General features: G+C 38.3%; 1 protein-coding gene across 2 annotated transcripts in view; it reads right to left on the reverse strand.

The window, feature by feature from the left end:
* Window positions 1-1,377: 1,377 nt before the first annotated feature.
* opcml (opioid binding protein/cell adhesion molecule-like) overlaps window positions 1,378-19,404 on the reverse strand; it is a 354,110-nt gene continuing 336,083 nt past the window's right edge. For both annotated transcript variants that reach the window (XM_037547481.1, XM_017691333.2), the window contains 4 exons: window positions 7,160-7,294; window positions 6,934-7,054; window positions 6,218-6,369; window positions 1,378-4,192 (listed from right to left, as the gene is read on the reverse strand). In XM_037547481.1, the coding sequence (XP_037403378.1) occupies window positions 4,092-4,192; window positions 6,218-6,369; window positions 6,934-7,054; window positions 7,160-7,294 (509 nt within the window). In that variant the 3' untranslated portion in view covers window positions 1,378-4,091. The remainder of the gene's footprint in view (window positions 4,193-6,217; window positions 6,370-6,933; window positions 7,055-7,159; window positions 7,295-19,404) is intronic.

Genomic DNA, 19,404 nt, shown 5'->3' on the forward strand with positions numbered 1-19,404 from the left:
TGTATTTCCAGTGGGCTGGGCCAATTTTGTCTGATGTCACTAGTATTTGTGGAAGTCCTACATATGTCACCCACTGTGAAGTACAAGTGGTAGCCTGACCAGTCCTTTTCAGTCATATGTAAGGCCCAGGACACACCAAACCAACCGTAGGCCATTGATGGGTGTCAGTAGCCAATCACTGACCAGCATCAGTGCAGTGTCCAGCATCACTGGTTGTAGTTGGTCTTTATCGCTTTTTTTGGCCAGTTGAATGTGTAGAAGCGGTGTCAGCCACGAGTGAGGGCGAACGAGAAGAGAAACAGAGAAAGGAGAGAAAGAAAACAGTGAGGGAACACAAAGTATATTCTTATTTTTCAACAGCAGTTGAAAAAGGATTTAATGCTACTAAGGAGAATTTTAAGTCATTTTGCTTTTTGATTGTCAAAATATTGAAACAAATTTATGATTGTCGTATTCTTAATGAGGAAAAAACGAATAGCATTATGAACAAACACAGACGCACGAGAGCTCTGCAGATGCACTGATACCTAAGATAAAATAAAGCAGGGTTTTCAGTTATTCTATGACAGATTGTTGTTTTTGACATATAATTTTAAACAAGTGACTGAGCCGCACATTTTAATTCACTGTTTAATGTACAAACATTCACTTTTAAGCAGCCTTTTAGCTATTTAAGTAGCCAGAGCACTTTACTCAGTCATTCTAAAATTTCTGCATACAAGGTAAAATATTGCTGCTGTGGGAATAAATCCTTGTATCTCCATTTGTTCTCGTTTTTCAGTTTTTTTGACATAGTGTGAAAGTGCCTATCGCCCTTTACATTGTATGTACATTTCATGACAAATGGACCAAAAGAAATGCCTCAGAATTATGTGGAAAAATGTTTGGTTTCATTGAGATTAGAAGCAAAGTAGGCTTTTTTCCTTTCCTGTAAAGTTACCATTTCGGACATACAAGGTTTTCTTCCCACAAAACCAATGTGTTAGTGTATCTGTTACCATGTTATCTTTGAAGGTTGTATGTATTTTACAAGCTTCAAATGTCTGTGTTTCATCTAATATGAGCAAAAAAAGCTTTAGAATCGCTGATACAGTAAAGCTAACATACTACTAGAATCCCATAATGGAGCCAGCTGAAATGAGCATAGCTGTGCAGGGGTGTTTGTCCGTCATTTTATTTTATTTTGGACAACAATGTCTTGGCTGAACGACTGTGTTTGGATTGAGGGGAAAGTTGTGTACATTTATAGCCAACCAATCACTTTAGCTGTTTGAGAATTAAGCAGGACAGGCGTATGTTTGCTGCTTTGTGGAGCAGTGCTGTTTGTATGAATGCTTAGTGGTGCTTGGCCCCCTTCTTCATCCTCACTCATTGGTGCTAATAGGGCTGAATGAGGAGATGGTCAAATTCCTCTGAGCACAAAGTCTCATTTCTAAGCTCTAACTAAGCTCTATGTGTGTGTGTGCGTGTGTGTGTGTGTGTGTGTGTGTGTGTGTTCATTCTGTTAGCTCGCATAATGTCATGGGCTGATAACTGTCTCTCTTTGGGAAGCATCCAAATCTCCTCATTAAGGTGTTGACTGCGTTCCAGGTCAGCTTTTAGAGACAGAGTAACAGGTGCGGAGGTGTGACAGAGAAAATGGCAAGCTTATCAAGGTTACATATCAGCACTGGGAGACATCAGTGCTGGAAGATTATTGGGGGAAAAAGTGCTCCAAGGAAACATGACGACAAAGAGCTGAGCACTGTTCTGTATCTCTACTGTAGGTATGGCTCTATACAGTGTGTACATTATGAAATATAATGAATATGTTTGGCGTTATGAAATGTAACATACATTTTAAACCTAAAGTTCTCAGAACATAGCATTCAGCAAACAATAGTCTTGGCCTTGTTTTTAATATCCTTTGCCATAAGCTTTGACATTCACAGCCACACACAAATTAAAGTCATATTTTAAAACCTGAGAAAGAACACTGTAAAAACACCTCAACAGAGCAACAAGCAACAAGGGAAAAACAACAAAAACGGTCTAAAAAGGGGGTCGACATGTGCACTCTGAAGAGGGTGAAAACAAAGTCTTGCCCTGTACAACATTGTGTAAAAGTCAGAGATCAATCATTTAATGTCCAGTAAAAACGGCCAGTAAGTACAAGTTATTCATTTTTCAGCATCAGGAAAAAAAGAGGTATGTTTATTTAACAGACAATTACACAGAAGCCTCAACAACTAAATATCTTTTTTTGTATTCACTGTGCCCTTCATTTGCCTTTATTACAGCTTCCATACTTTCCAGAAAACGTCCACTCGGTTTTTAAAGAAATCTGCAGGGAACGTTTCCCACACCTCTAAGCTCAGTCTTGCATTATTATTACAATATAATTAATGTATTTTCTCATACATATAAATGTGGTTTTGGAGAGGCTTGGTAGGTGGCTCTCAGCTATCCAGTTTCCATGTTCTAGGTCAGATATTCTTCTTGTTTTGTCTATTTCTTTTCCTTAGTAACAGCTTCTTTACAGCTACACATCCTTTCAGACCCATAGTGCTGCATTGTCATCTCACAGTGGAAGGATGGACAGAAACACATGTGGATACTTTCAGATCAGAAGCAGCTTGATTTTCTCCTGTCTCTCAGATTTTGGTGGTCTTCCATGTCTCGCAAGGAGTCCCATTTTTTACATCCTTAAATCATCTTTTAAACACTTTTGGAAAATCTTGTTTTTTTTCCACTTATTTTCCTTGCTCTTCCTTATGGAAGTGGACTCTCTTCTATCTAATCTCCTCATTAATCTCCTCTTTGGCCATTTTAGATAAATGAGAGAGAGAAATGTGTGAGGCTGTTGTGTTTGTCTAGATGTTAGTGTCTGTTTGAGGAGGAGCATAATGTCCTTTGAGAACAGCTTCTGTTGGGAGGACCCAGCCGTGGCTGGCTGGTTTTGAGACTGGAAGGGAGGAAGAGCTCGACTGCACAAAGGTATAAACTAGATAAATACTGATTTGATTTTGTACTTAGCCTTGAAGGCTTTTGTGTAATTTCCTGTTAAATATGTTTCCTCTTTTTTCCTGGTGCTGAAAAAAGAATAACTTAATTAAATATAGAAAGGGTGGTCTCTGACTTTTCACACAGTATTGCGTATGTCAGATAGCTTGATTAAATTAGTTTGCAATAGGCGGTCCAATTACGCGACGGCATTTAGTGCCAGCTTCCAGCTAAAGCATGCAGAGATAACACTTCACTGTGTCAGTGCTACTCCGAACGTGCACACGTGTTGCATCACATTTTGCAAATCCATCATGTTGTCTACTTTCTAAACATACAATTTAGTGTCTATATTTACTGCAAAGAAAGTCTAAAGTAAATCTCTAAAAGACCAGATAAGGTGACTAATCTACATCGCCTGTGTGTTGAGATCCTTTAGGAATCTGAGTGACATTAATGGTAACAACAGTACTGGATGAGGGATGGACACTATAGTACGCACCAGACCGTTTTCAGGAAGGGAGCTATATTACGCATAGGTTGACCTTACTCATATTTGAATGAACTGTAAGTATTCCACTGTATACATCTGTACAAGTACAGTAACTCATATATCACATGATACATTTTTTTGCACTTTTGTTGATTATTTACAAAAGAAAAGAAAGTCATTTCATGTTATTTTACAAGAAACTGACATGACACGAAAATTCTCAATTCACACACTTCAATACTGAGCCAGTTTTTTTTTCATCTTTTTTTTTTTTTAACGATCACGTGACTTTTTGCTTTTCTTTTACATACAAAAGGTTGGAGAGACACACACTGTGGTTCTACAATGACCTCTAACCATTTAACCAAAGAACCGTACGCAGTCTCATATTCTCTTAGGACAGACTCACAGCCCACATTTAAACCCCATGTTCTAACCCCAAAAATAACTGTAAGGCAAAGTAAAAATAAAAAAAAAACCAAAGAATAATATTAATAATAATAATAATCATTATAATAATGATAATAGTGACAAAGAATCTGCTTCTAGTCATGGGCCTCCGAGTCTGTCTGCGTGTAATGCCGAGTGAAGCTGATGCAGGGGATGATCTCTAGCATCAAAACTTGCTCAGGTAAAAGAGAGCGAGAGTGAGCAGCAGGCTGATGGAGACGGATGGAGAGAGAGCAGCACTGTTCACATCATGCAGCGCTCCCGGGCCTACAAAGAGAGAGCGAGAGAGAGAGAGAGAGAGATAGAGAGATAGAGAGATAGAGAGAACTTAGCACTCACACTGACCCTACATGACTCAAACTGTATGTTTTCTTAAAGGGCCCATATCATTAGACATTTGTAAACATTGTTAAAGTTTCAAATTTACTTTTAAGTCCATTCAGCACATTTATGGAAACTAAGCTGCAAAAGCAGCCCATTTTAAATTCACTGTTTTTGTGATGTCATAAGAACTGTCACATTTCCATATATCCACCTATTCAGCCTACAGCAGTTTAGCTCCACCCATTTATGCTGAAATTCTAGACAGTGTTTGAGCTCTGAGTACTTTTTGAATGAGGTGCAACACAGGTCAGCCAATCAAAACAGAGCTCATTTACACACATCAGTCTTAAAGAGTAACAAAACCAGCCTGAGTGGTAAAAAGGTTGGAAAATGCTGATGAAAACAAAAAAAATATGTTTTTTTGTTACATAAAAATGCAAAGTGAGGAATAAAATTGAAGAAAAATGTAGAATATGAGCCCTTTAATGTCTGAACATTATTTATATTTATATCAGCTTTATTTATTTACTGTTACTTTAAAATGTTCTTCACACTCTTTTTTCCATGGCATCATGTATAGAATCATTTTGTCACTTATTTCAGATATTGCATATTTTTACACATCATTTTTAGCACATTCATTCATTCATTCATTTGCTTCCTACTAAATACTTGCAGCTTTTTAAAAGGAACAGTATCAATCTTCTAAGTGTAGAATAACAATAATAATAATAATAATAATAATAATAATAATAATAAATTAAAGCATTCTCTACAGGGAACAAACTTATCATGTTTAACATATTGGGAAAAAATAAAACATAAATTATAAACTGTTCCACAACTTTTGCACAGGCTTTTTTCAATATGTTAAATTCAGCAAATAAACAGTGATTGTGCATGAAGATGTGTTCTCTATACAGGATGTATTTCACTTAAAAAATCAACAAAACGTGATTTGTATTTGTTAGAATCATGTTATACATTTATCTGTCACCATACATCATTAATTATTACTGTCAACACTGATTCCAAACTTTTAAAAGACAGGGTATAATATTTTTTAAAAACGTAGTAAATCTAATTACTATTATCTGTTCAATGTTGGAATTGCAGCTGGTAATTTACTTGCATATTTTTATCACCAGTCATCTCTAATGCAGAGCTCACTGAACTGTATAGCATAGTGGACAACACCACCACGCCACACACAAAAAGACAAGGCTTCAATTTTCATCCAGGCTGAAATGCTATGGCTAGTGTAATAAGAGCATGCTATGATAAGAGTCCTTGGATAAAATTCTTAATTTCACTGTGACCGTTGTAAGTGGCTCTGAAAGTCTGTGAAATCATGTCATTTAAATATAATAAAACAGATGTTATAATACAATATCACCCGATTTAGCTATGCCATAGTTATGTACAGTTAATCTAGCCTTAACATCAGTTCATTAGATATCATCAGTATCAGCTGCAACAAAAATATATAATCATTGAAGAAATTTCATACAGCCAAATGTTTCTGAGCAATAAGTAGTTCATAAATCATGAATGGAAAGAGAAGCACCACACATAACAGCTGTAGATTTATTTATATAAATTAAATGATGCTAATACCACACCCATAAGAAGTGTCACCGAGGCAGATGCAAACAGCTGGATGATGTGAATTCCACAGGAATTCACGCTAACCCAAAGTTACAAGCAGTAAAATGTAACGGCATGCTTAGCAGTCAGCTTTGATTTATTTATTTATTTATTTATTTATTTATTTATTTTTTAACAGACTTGCATTCATGAGCTCGTCATCGCTTGTTATGATTCCTATGAATTCTTCATGAGAGTGGTTCCAGACAGTCACTTGATATGCACGTTAATAAGATCAGCCGCAGCAGAACCAAACAACTATCACACTTCAAATGATGCATGAATTTAACTGTCTTTTTATTATTAAATAGGTGTTCTTACCATAGAGGATTATGCTGGCGTTTGAAATCCCCAGCATGTTCATGGCCACGCAGGTATAGTTCCCATAGTCCTCTTCAGACACATTGAAAAATATGAGCATGGACTGTTTACCTTTGTTTTCTATTTTCACTCCATTGAGTCCATTGAAGAGGCTGCAAACAACAAGGTCAGGTTAGCATTAGCATTGTAAATGCGAAGGTCAAGTTAACTGTGCATTGAACTGAAAGAGTATTTCAATTCCGTGTCTGGTCTGGGTTTAAAAAGCATGTGGTACAATTAACCTCAGCAGAGAGTACAGTACTGTAACACTGATTAGTGTTTACATGGGCTTACTGCAGAATTCTTCCTTCGCATGTTTGACATGTGTAACACTTCATTAACCACCAATGCATTTTATCAATGTTGTTATTACATGAGTTTGGAATGCAGACTTATTGCAATCCACCTGGCTCTGCAATGAGTGTGTCTTATTCTGTATTCTGCCTGTGTTTTTTCTGTGCTGATTTATACAGCTTGTCATCTAAACATGTCAAACATGTTGAATTAAATACAATAGATGCACTATCAGCTGTATGAATGGCTTTTTTCACTAATTAAACAAGGTAAATAAACTGAAATAAAACAATATACATATCCATATACAAAAAGCTCATTGTACCATTTAACTATTCGATTCACAGACTATTTGTAACATCACATCAAAACAGTAAACATACCGACGATCTTCTTTATACCACTGGAAGTCAGCCAGAGGAACTGCCAATGCCTCACACTGCAGTACCCCTCTCTGACCCACAGGGGTTCCTGAGCTGCGGGCCCTCGAAATGACCGGAGGATCTGTGGGGTGAATGTACTAGACTAATGATGATCATAAATGATGGTGTCAGTATTATTAAACGCGAAGGCGTTTGTTTCATATCAGCGAAAGTATGTTCAGCTTACAATTTACTGTGACTTGTACAGTCCTCACGTCCGGGGGAGAGATGTCGTTAGAGGAGATGCACTCATACGATCCAGACTGTTCTCTGGTAATTGCAGTCATCTCAACATACTCCCCCTCACTGACGAATCTGCGACCTGAAGCAAATCAATACACTTCTGTTCATGTGAAAGGATTAAAAAAGAGCACAGAGATTCCAATTTGATTTAAAACATTTTAATTCATTATACGTGATATTATGCTGATCTCCTTAAGAAGCAACACATTTACACAACAAAACTAATCAAAAGAAAGAGGAGGTGGGAGAGCAAGTGTTTCATGTTTGTCATGCCATGTCATTAGAGGTGTCCCACAGGGGTTAATTAAGGGACCTTCTTCATTCGCACTTTTTAAATACATTATTTCTTTTCACCCTGTTAAAAATGGCATGAAGTTTGTTCAGTCACATTGTGCCAGTGCGGTGGCATAATGTCTTCTCCACTGGCTGCGAACATCTGCTGTGCATTTTCACCCAGTCACACCATGCGTAGACTCATTTAAATGTGAGTACTGCAATTTGCAGCCTGTCATAACTAATTGACCAACAGTCACTTTTTTGGACAAACACACAAACCTATCATTGAACTAAATCAGTCTGGAATAGTGTTACTGAGCAACAACAGATCCCTAAAATGGTGTACTTATGTCTGAATAATAATCACCAGGCACACTTAGGGCTTACTTTCGTTTCCAATTCATTGTGTCTGACTTGTCTGGAAGAAATCAAGTTCAGACATTTGCAGCGTAGTTATTTCATGAAATATATCATTATATATATTTTTTTCTCAGACAGAGACAATCTTCATCTTTTAAAGATGTTCAAACTGTGCTAGCTTGAGTGGAGCATCTGCTGCTGGAATAAACAAACTGCAGGAATTCTGCTATATCTAACGCAAATGGTACATTTTCACCATTTGCAACATTTTATAACATTTCTCACAATAATACACAATCAGAATCATATTCATATTGATTCTAAATAGTATTAAAATGCATTGTGGAACATGCAGATATTCCTCTGAGGAGCAGAGACACAGTTTAACCTTCAGTAACGGATAACCTATTCCCTGGAAGACCAAATGTCAAAACACACAGCAACAGTTCTACATTAAAACTCTCTCATTAAGACACTATTCCTCTCTCTCTCTCTCTCTCTCTCTCTCTCTCTCTCTAAAGGTTGAGCAGAGGATATAGGTTGTTATTTCTACTCTCTTAATACCACGGCCCTGGGGATGGGGGTGATATAGCAGGGTAATTATGCTTATCTAACCAAATTACTCATTTCTGTAATTTTGGGCTGGTCTAAAATAGAGGAAAGAGAGAAATATGATTGCACGATTAGCCAAAGATTTAATGAGCCCCAAATTTTAGTACTATCATCCAGCATATGTGTAGAAGTTACACTGATTTTCCTCATACATTTACCTTCAGGGTCAGGTGAATGGACTGGACTAATGTAATTCAGCAAATATAATCACATTATATTAATTACCACACTCACAGCCTTTAACCATTTCACTAAATAAACCAACTGGCCTCTAAAACCCAAGCTTTCCATTTTGAGCAGAACTCACTTTGTGCATTTCCTTGTTATAGATGTGCCGCATCAAAATACCTTCAGCTTGGCCTCGGTTTCTGGCAGCACCTCTAGGCACTGAACACTTCTTATGCACATTTTGGGACGGACAGAAAGACCATCTGCCTTTGATTGCAACTTTCATTCACTGCCAGTTTTAACAAATATCCATATTTTATCATCGTCTTTTCTCTGTGTGACCTTCCAGTGTACACAGTTATGAGCACAATGACTCTTCACAGGTGTAGTGTCAAAAAAGCCCCCATGCTTTCATTGTGGAACTAAGCTTTAGGGACTACACAGCTTATCTGCAGTAGGGGCTGTTTTCTGCACGTAACCACTATAAACTACACTCAGGGCCTGTGCACAGTTTTGTGACAGCTTTAGTACGAAACTGGCACATGGGCACAAATGTGGATTTTATGGGCATATTGATTGAGGGAGGGACATGCAGAAAACTGGTGGAGGCTGAGCACAAATTCCGCTTGATTTACTAAAGTGTGAGCAACTCAAAGCGGCCAATTTTGTATGATTTTTTTTTCTCTGCCTTTTAAAATCAGGCAAAGTAAAACCATTATTCTGGTGTAGACATGCGCAGTGATATCAGAATCATGACGATATCAGCACATATATGCTTATGAAATAATGGCATCAGACAGATGTTTAGATTTGACAGATGTTTTAAACTGATATTGAAAGATGTATTCACTCCAGAGAAGCAGAACATTAGATTCTCAAACTGGGGCTGGGTGGGGGATGCTAGGGGGGCTGCAAAAGAATTTCAGAAGTTTTGATCCACTTAAGTTTTTTTTTAGTTCATTTTGTCAGCTTAATAAATCTTATTTATCCATACTTAAAATCATGGGGATTTTTACAAAAAGCCAACCAACCACAATTCACAGCCATAGCTTAGCCACTTAATCTGTAACATCACAAAACAGGGACAACTGCTAGAAAAATGGTCCTTGTCATGGTCCTTGTCATTAAGTAAAAGTAATGACTAGGGGTCTGAGTCGGCGCTGAGACTAAAAAACGTCTAAGCTGTGTGACTGTGTGACTATTTATTGTACTGGATTTTCTACAAGTAAACGTTACATTTCTCTGACTGCTAATGCTAATTCTTATGCATAATGACTGAATGACATTGGTATCAGCATCAGCGGATATGAACATGAAAAATTCAGCATTCTGGAGACTTCCTTTAAAAGTGGCAAAAAACATAGCGTCTAATTGGAGGCATGAGCCGTAAACACATGCTGAAAGACTCTTTACCAACAAATTAACACTGTGTCAGCTCTAAGGATCAGATGTGTGTGAGATGAAACGCAAAATGTGCTGAAATGTGATCAATTCTGTTTTCTTAGGTGGAGTAAAATTAAGCCCATGTTGATTTCTTCATGAGCTTTCATTTACTGTCCTGATTCTGAGTTTGTTGATGGCCCCTAGTTCACTGCACTTCACATGTGTAACTGCACGCCTCATGCCTCCAACTAGACGCTATGTTTTTTTGACACTCTTAAAGGAATCTCCAGAACAGTGACATGATAACTGTGAGCTCATGCTGAATTTTGAAAGCTCATGAAGAAATCAAATAGGCTTAGTTAATTAATCCACCTAAGAAAAAAAGAACTGATCACATTTCAGCACATTTTGTGCTTCATCATCTCACACACATCTGATCCGGAGAGCTCACACAGTGTTAATTTGTTGGTAAAGAGTCTTCCAGCATGTGTCTTTACGGTTCATGCCTCCAGCTAGACGCTAGGTTTTTGGTGGGGTTTTTTTTTTCCCCGGGGGGAATTCATTGGGCATTCATGGGTTGGAGGTTAGGAAACCGGCCCTGTGACCGGAAGGTTGCCGGTTCGATCCCCTCGTCTGACAGTCCATGACTGAAGCAAGCAAGCAAAATTTATTTATATAGCGCTTTTTACAACAGGTGTTGTCACAAAGCAGCATTACAGAACAATCAGTATTACAGAGAGAAGAGAAAAGAAGAAAGAAAATCCGGGTCCGAGCCCCCATGAGCAAGCCAGCGGCGACGGTGGCAAGGAAAAACTCCCTAAAAGAGGAAGAAACCTTGAGAGGAACCAAGACTCAGAAGGGGAACCCATCCTCCTATGGTCGACACCGGATAGCAAACATTATTATATAGACTGAAGTGTCCTTGAGCAAGAGACCTAACCCCCAATTACTCCCCAGGTGCTGTGGATAGGGCTGCCCATCTCTCTGGGCAAGTGTGCTCACTGTGTCTTCACTAATGTGCATATATGTGGATGTTTCACGGCATGGATGGGTTAAATGCGGAGATCTAATTCCATAGTGTGCAAACAAAGTTGGCAGATGGTTCAGAATTCATGTTAGTAGCTTCAGTCATTTCAGACACATTGCGAGCTCAAATGAGTCTGCAATCGAATGTACATCTGACCTAATCTCAACCTAATCTTCATCTGCCATGTCTGTAGCATAAAGTCAGATACCACAAACAAATACGATACAGACACAAAGGCCCACACAAATGCATGAACAGGGTCAAAAGCAGCTGTAGTGGAATTAATGATTTTCTTCAAAGCAAAGGTTTTTATCTAAGGGTTTTTTTTTATCTTCAACTTAATGAAATCATTAAAGATTCTGATACATAGATTCTCAAATTATTTGAGTAAATGTTTTACTGTTTATTTGATCACTTCCCACATATACAGTAAAGAAAAATGAAATTCAAAACTATTTAAAAGCATTAGAACTTTTTTCTCAGCTGACTGAGAAAAAAAAGTTTGTTTATTTAGGCTTATTTGTTAGTTTATCTCATTAACATTCTCAATAATTTCTGAATGTAACATTCAATATTTACTAGCTAAGTATTAGCTCTAGTAGCATCAGCTAGCTGATTTACAATATCTGGATCTCTAGTTGTTTTAAAATCTATGTTTTTTATATTTGTAAACAAAACTTACTTCACACTATCACATGAACAATTGGTCAGTGGTTGTATAGGCACCAAAGTTGATTTACTGGCTGTGGCAACTGATGTCAATCAAATTCTTAGCAGTAACTGACATGGGACAACATGTGATCTGTATTGAAGATGCATAACAGATAATAAAATGTTCCTAGAAGTGAAATGTTTTGATCAGGATAAAAAAAAATTATGATAGAAAAAGAATTTTCACCAAATCGTGTCATAAATGAACTGATCATTTCCCAAAGACTATTAGCCATATCAAAATGTCTTTTTGACAAATTCATAGAATGTAAAAGAATAAAATGTTATTTTATTATTAAAAATATATATTATAAATGTTAAGACCCCTGCATGAATGTGGGGTAGTGATACAAAAATTAAATTTTTTAGAACCTATGACTAAGATTTTTATGACTAAGAAATTATATTTGTGGAGCTTGCCAACAAGAGTTTTGAGGAATACATGAAATATCAAGAAATGAAACACTACTATGGCGGCACGGTGGCGTGGTGGGTAGCGCTGTCGCTTCACAGCAAGGAGGGCCTGGGTTCGATTCCCCGGCCGGGTGACCGGGGTCCTCTCTGTGTGGAGTTTGCATGTTCTCCCCGTGTCTGCGTGGGTTTCCTCCGGGTTCTCCGGTTTCCTCCCACAGTCCAAAGACATGCAGTCAGGCCAATTGGACGTGCTAAATTGTCCCTAGGTGTGAGTGTGTGAGTGACTGTCTGTGTGTCTGCCCTGCGATGGACTGGCGACCTGTCCGGGATGTATCCTGCCTTCCGCCCGAAGACTGCTGGGATAGGCTCCAGCTCCCCCCGCGACCCTGACGGCGAAGCGGCTTAGAAAATGGATGGATGGATGAAACACTGTTATTGAAAAAACACTCCAAAATCACAAACTACTGGGTCAATTTACCTCCACCATATGCATTAAAGCTGACTTTCTGCACTATAACCTTAACTGTATTTTACAGTATAATACAGACCAAACAAAAAACATTTCACAGTTCAACTACTTATGGGCTGCATTGTACACAACAATCCATGACGTTTTCTCAAAGAAGCATAAAGAATTAAAAAAAGAGAAATCCATTAAAACGTATTTTTGACACCTCCTTTGTTGAATCCGTGTATGTATACATAATGCCTGCTCTCCTGTTGATCAGCTGCACAAAAGCAGACTTCTCTCAGAGTGCTGCGAAATCATGGCAGTAAACATTTAAGTAAAGATTTTCATTTGATGGGTTGACATTCGCTATTGTGCTTTGTGACCATGGCTAAACGTGAAAGACTTGGTTGCCAGGACAACCTCAGAAGGACTCCAACAACTGCAACGAGTATTGTATTATAGACGGGCTTTGGCTGTTTATCACTCACTTCAGGAAATATGAAAGACAAAAGGTAAGATACACAAAACCCGCCAAGGAATGACCTCCATTGTGGCATCAAGCAGAATTGAAAGACCTGTTATGAGAGGACGTCTGGTATATTCCGTACGTTAACCGGCCCATTAAAAAGGAATAATCATTTTGATTCCAATGACAATGGCGATGGTCCTGGTAGCTGGCTTTATCCCACAGCCATGCTTTATAATGTTTATTATGGGGAGACAGAAAGAAAACATAAGGCCCCTAGCAATTACGCCCAGCAGAGGCTAATAATGCCACATCTATTATGAGGCAGGCTGTAGGAGCACAAGGGCGGATTATTAGAACGTGAGGGGTGCTTAGAGAGAACAGCACCAATAAATAACTGGCTAAAATGGAGAGGGACGGAGACAGCAAGAGCACGGCAGATGGATGGAATGAGAGGCAGACACATATAGATAAAGAGAGGCTGCTATTGCTACGCTTGTGAGATTAGAATCTGCGGGAAATCTCTCCATGTTAAACTCAGAAAATGGAACGCGTCATATCCATCCGGCTATGTTAGAAGGTGGGGAAGCACACAGATAAGGCCTTTATTGTATCACCAACTAGGGATGTCTCGATCCGATCCAAAGGATCAGGACTGGAACTGATCTAGGCATTTAAAATGGATTGGTATCAGCTACATTAAGCACAATTCCAATCCTTTGCACTCTATTTACATCATTATTCAGATATTTTCCTACTTGCAACAGTGAGCCACCTTTTAAGAAATAAAGTGGTTTAAACTGCTGTTAAATTGGACTATTTTAAAGAGTAAAACGGCAGCTCTCTGCCAGGGTTTAAACTGGGGTAAAGTTAGCTGCCTTTCATTAAAACAAGTGTTTGGTTTGCTGTTGAACTGAAATGCAGTGGTGAACCGAGTTAAGCCTTCAATTCAAGCCATAAATGTCAAAAGTCGGTCAAATGAGGAAAATAAGGAATGAGGAGAAGCCCGTCTCTATGATAATATTAATTTCTGCTAGCTTCCTTATGGGATTCACTAAGTGCTAAGCTAACAGTGATTCTTATGGACATTTTTTGATCATTCTACATTAAATGCAGACATTTGAGGCTTCGAAGCGACATTCTATGCTGTACTTGAAGCTTGTGACAGAAATGTCAGCACGTTTTATCTTGTAGTAGTTTCACATTTACCCTTTCAGTACTGAGCTCTGATATATAACTGCTGCATTTCTAACTATCCATTTATCAGGCTGTCTCTCGTATTCACAATCAGTCACAACCGCAGGACTTCCAGAAGGCCTAGAGGAATGTTTTGTCTCATGAAATCGGCCCTGCTTGTTGGAAATCTAAATGTGACTGGTTGATTCTATTGTGACTAATTATGCTGATGAATCTGTTAGGATTCTTTATAGCTCTTGAAGTCCTAACCAAGAAGAGAGCTCGCTTGGCTGTGTTTACCACAGAAAAGAAAACAACAATTTCTGGCAATTTTCCATGTTTTTAAGAATTGAACCCTCCAAAACTTAACAATGAAACATGGTTTTTACAATGAAACATGGAGTTTAAATACAAGCATGAGAGAATTAAATAAAATGAATTTAGTTTTTTTAGTTTGTGGAAATCATTAGGCCTTGCCTGAAGATCTCAAAGGCCCTCTGCTAAAATGTGAATGTGCAACAATTACACTTCAAGCCTAATTTTTGCCAACACCATGGCACTAGGTGCATGTACAAAATATGCTCTTGTGACATTTTCACTTGCAACTGGTATAAAATAAAGCCAATGGAGACATGTGCTGCTTCACTTTCTCTGCTAAACGCTTCTGGTTTAAAACCAGCAGCTGAGCCAAAGCCGGCTACACTGTGATTAGGGCAATATGAAATCATAATAACACTAAGTTATCTCACTTAAGCACTTCTATGCGCATTTCAAAACACAGTAATTTTACTGCCGCATCATTAATTTTAAATTTCAAATCACTGGTCAACATGAAAGATGTTATAAAGTATAAGAAGTAATTGTATACCAGTGCACACTGTGACACTATACTATAACGAGATTTTGAAGTAATAGGCGGTCTAAGGTTTTCTACCTAATTGGATTGGTTTTAGGAACAAAAACACAAACACTGGATATAAACCTGTGTTGTAAAACTCTCAACTTCAAACGACTCAGCTCGGATTAGGGGGTAAAACGAGGTTGCAAAATCTGTCAACGTTTCCAAAAAGTAAAACTTCCATTTTCAGTGCCCTTTTTTGCTCTGCCACCCATTTGAGTTCCATGTTCAAAGCAACAAACTGCAAACTCGCAAAATATCCTCCTTTTTCCTCAAATACTCAGAAATGGTCTGTACAACTGAACTTTGTTTTCATATACAGTTAACTAATGGAGAACATGAGAGAGGCTGTTTCAAACAGTTATACAAAAATGCATGAAATATTCCATGATAGGCTCCACAGACTGGTGGAAAAGGAGCTATTATCATTAAGTGCATTCTCTTGCTCCTGAATTGATAAGTTGTATAACTGTTCCCAGCTCTCCGTTGCTTTGGAACTCAGGCAGCTGGACTCATTCAGTCTGCGGTGACATTGACAGAGGGAATAAAAGATGGAAGTCCACCTCAAACAAACACTCAAGAGATTTTGTTATGGCCAAAATGGCAATAAAAAGGCTCTTCCGAGTCTACTAAAGGGAGAGTTATGAGCAAAAGCGAATGGGATCAAACCATTTTCCCTCCATCGAATGAGCCCATGAAATATGTTAAAGTGGGTCAATGCTTCTATGCATTGAAATGGGTCTTTCAGTCTTGCATTAATGTGAAGTGAAGCTGCGCCAGGCACTGAAAGCCGCACACCGTCGTTCTGGATTTTCCCCACCTTATTAAATTCCCACACCCCAAGCCTGGATTTAGGCCTTTATTCCTCCTGAGCGGCCTTCGGGACTATCCAGTAAACTAATAAACACTCTAAGAGATGATATTACACATATAATGAGATTGTGCTGTGCTAATGAGTTGATAATCAGTCGCTGACCATTATTAATGTTTGCGAACACATCTAATTGCGCATTCGCAATCATCTGTGCATGGGCTAGCCTCATAATAGGTATTCAAATGATGATGGCTTCAGACGCTAAACGACTGACGGAAACAATTACAGGCTCTCATAATGTTTCTAATGATGAGTGTGGGCATCTCGGTGGAGTATCTGAAGTGGACCATGAGGACACCAGGTTTGTAAGAGTAGTTATAAAAAGGTGCTGAACGTACTCGAATTTCGCATTTTCAAGTTTCACACACCGCGACTCCAAACTTTCAGCTGTTTAAAGAGCCACTCCAGTGGCAAATACTTGAATGATGCATTATCATTCAAATTCAGATGTGGAGGTGCAGCCCATGCACAGCGCAGCATGACGTGATGAGTAATATTCACGAATCATGAAGTGAGTGGTGTCCTAAAAACCTGGAGAAATGGATACCACATGTAGAGATGAAGATAGAAATGGTGATATTAATGTGGGAGATTGTTCCCTCCTGATTGTCCTACTCTAGAACAGCAGGTGAGAGCTTATTTCAGCGTGTCCTACATGTGTAAGTGTTTGGCAAGAGTGTGGAGGCCGACTGAAAGCAAAAGCATGGATGTAACATCCATGTGACATGAATGTGAAGTTCCAGTATAAGCAATGTGTGCATAATAATATCCCTGTGATTCACTTAAGTCCAGTTAACTTTTAACTCCTTGAGACCATCAGTGGCTCCAAAGCGCACATGTTCTTCATAACTTTCATATTTCATAAGCTACATTCAAAAGCTGGGCGTCGTATGAGGCTGTAACTGTTTTCCAGTCAAATAGATAGTGATGTCATTTTAAACCCTTATAATGAAAGAATCTATTTCTCTATTTCGCTACTTTTTTTTTCTACTGAACGTCGACCCATTTTTCCACAAATCTGGGACTATAAACTATAAACAGATGGCATCTCTTCAGCGATCTGCTCTGAAAAAATTACTTTTATGAAATCATACAAAGAGCGTTTTTGGCTTTCAGCAGTAAATTGTAAGAATATAGCAATATGTGTGATCATAAAACACATGTTCTGTTAATTTAAGGGAACTTTTACATAAATAAATAAATAAGATAAAAAAATGAATTTATTTCATGCAGTTACTGAATAATTTGCCTTATGTGTTGGTCATGTAAATTCAGATGGACAAACCAAAACATACCCTGGAGAATACAAGGTTAAAAGTAGCTAACTTATTATAGCATTTTCACTCTCAAATCTCACTACATTATCAGCATATTTTTACCGGTAGTGTTCGGGCTTTGTGTCTTTTCTAATTTGAAGCCTTTAACAGTGTTTTACCTGGACACCCATGTTCACATTTGCAATGAAAATCCCATTAATAGGATGTTAGAATAGGCTAACAGCTCCATAATTTCTCATAAACATGTAAAAAGACAATCCCGCAATATTATTCTTGTGCAAAAAAATGTCAACTCAATTGCAAAATAAAAGCATCACACACACACAAATGAAGGGAAGATTTAGCTGTTTCTCTTGGACAGTACGATACCACAGTCATGCATGTGGTGTTTTTTACTCAGTAAAACATAAAACCCACTGTTAAAGCAAAGTGCTGCAGAATCAGCTTTGCCAACCATAACGAGAACATAAGATGAAACACTGCGTCCGGTACAAAGTGACAGAATCACAAGTGAAATAAAAACCCAGTTTAAGGCCTGCAGTCTGAATGACGCATGATTCTATCAGTGCTGATGAGGATCTGATTGATGTGGTGTGCATAACTGATCGTTATCTTTGGCAGATCCAGCAAAAATCCTAAGAAAGTCACTGTGTGAAGTAAAACACTAGCGGATGTTATGCATCTAGCCAAGAGGCAGCTCCCCTATGGGAATTTGCAGGAGAAGGGGGCCACAATATTGTGATGAATTATGTCATGGTACGTTTTCTGGGCATATTGTGGACACCATCAGTACTAACTACGTTTCATTATAAACTGAGCATAGTATTTTGCTTTGTTTAATTTTAGTTTGTAAAACATAAACATTGACTAAAATCATTGTGGTGACACTACAGGTTCTATTCTGTCTGTTCCAAATGATAAAATCTCTAAAACAGCAGAGTATGTTAAATATTGTAACAAGAGCAGTATGTTACACCAATTCAGTCATCAAAAACCTTTCACTGATATTCTACCTGATACAGATAAATGATCTCTGTTTTAATTGGCTGCCCTGTACTGTACCTCATTTAAAAAGCAGCCTGGGATGAAAGACTCCTCATAAGTTGAGCATGAGTGGTCAGAGCTAAACTGAATAGGTGGATTTATGAAAATGTATTGCTTTTCCATGACGTCCCAAAAACAACTGATTCAAAACAGGCTGTTTTTACAGCTTGGTTTCCATATATGGGCTGTGTGAATGTGAAGAAGGTGGTCAGGCTTTGCCTGACTTGGCTTAGCGTTGGATTTAAAACGGTGCTGTGGGTCAAGTCAGACTTGGGTATAATGTTCTTGGGCTATATTATGCTCCAGAAAAAAATTTCAAGCCAGATTGCTGCTCTAATGCCTTGTGTCAATGGCTGCTTGAAGTCTAAAACCCATGGACATCACCAAATGCTGAGTTTCTTCCCTTGGGATGCTCTGCCAGGCCTTTACTGCAACTGCCTTAAGCTGCTGCTTGTTTTGGGGTCTTTTGGCCATCAGTTTTGTCTTCAGTAAGTGAAAAGCCATCTCAAGTGGGCAGTCCTTTAAAGATTTTATCAAAATCTAATATGGCTTTTCTTTTCTTGAGGATTACCAGTGGTTTGGATCTGGAGGTCAACCATCTGTATTTACATTCATGAAGGCATTTCTTTAGGTAGACTTTGACAATGATACGCCGAACTCCTCTAGAATGTCCTTTACTTGACTAGATGCTGTGAAGGAATTTTTTTTTTTCACCATGAAAAATATTCTCAGATCTTCCACTTGTCCTCCTGAGCTCATCAGTGCATTCCTTCTTTTTTAAATGTACCAAATCGTTGATTTGCACACTCCTAAAGTTTTTGCTGTTGTTTTGCTTTTTCTGCCTTCGCTTGCACGGACACCTCCTCGGACCATCTTTTGAGAGTTTCCATGAACAGTTACCAAATGCATATTCACTTAGAATCAACTCCAGGCCTTTTAATTTTCATGGAATATTGAACATGCCACACCTGGCCATTAAACTGCTTATCAGTTAACTGTCCAATTACTTTTGAATATGTGACAATGGAGGCACAATATAAAAATGGCTGTAA

The sequence above is a fragment of the Pygocentrus nattereri genome, chromosome 18, assembly GCF_015220715.1.
Source record: "Pygocentrus nattereri isolate fPygNat1 chromosome 18, fPygNat1.pri, whole genome shotgun sequence".
Classification (NCBI taxonomy): domain Eukaryota; kingdom Metazoa; phylum Chordata; class Actinopteri; order Characiformes; family Serrasalmidae; genus Pygocentrus; species Pygocentrus nattereri.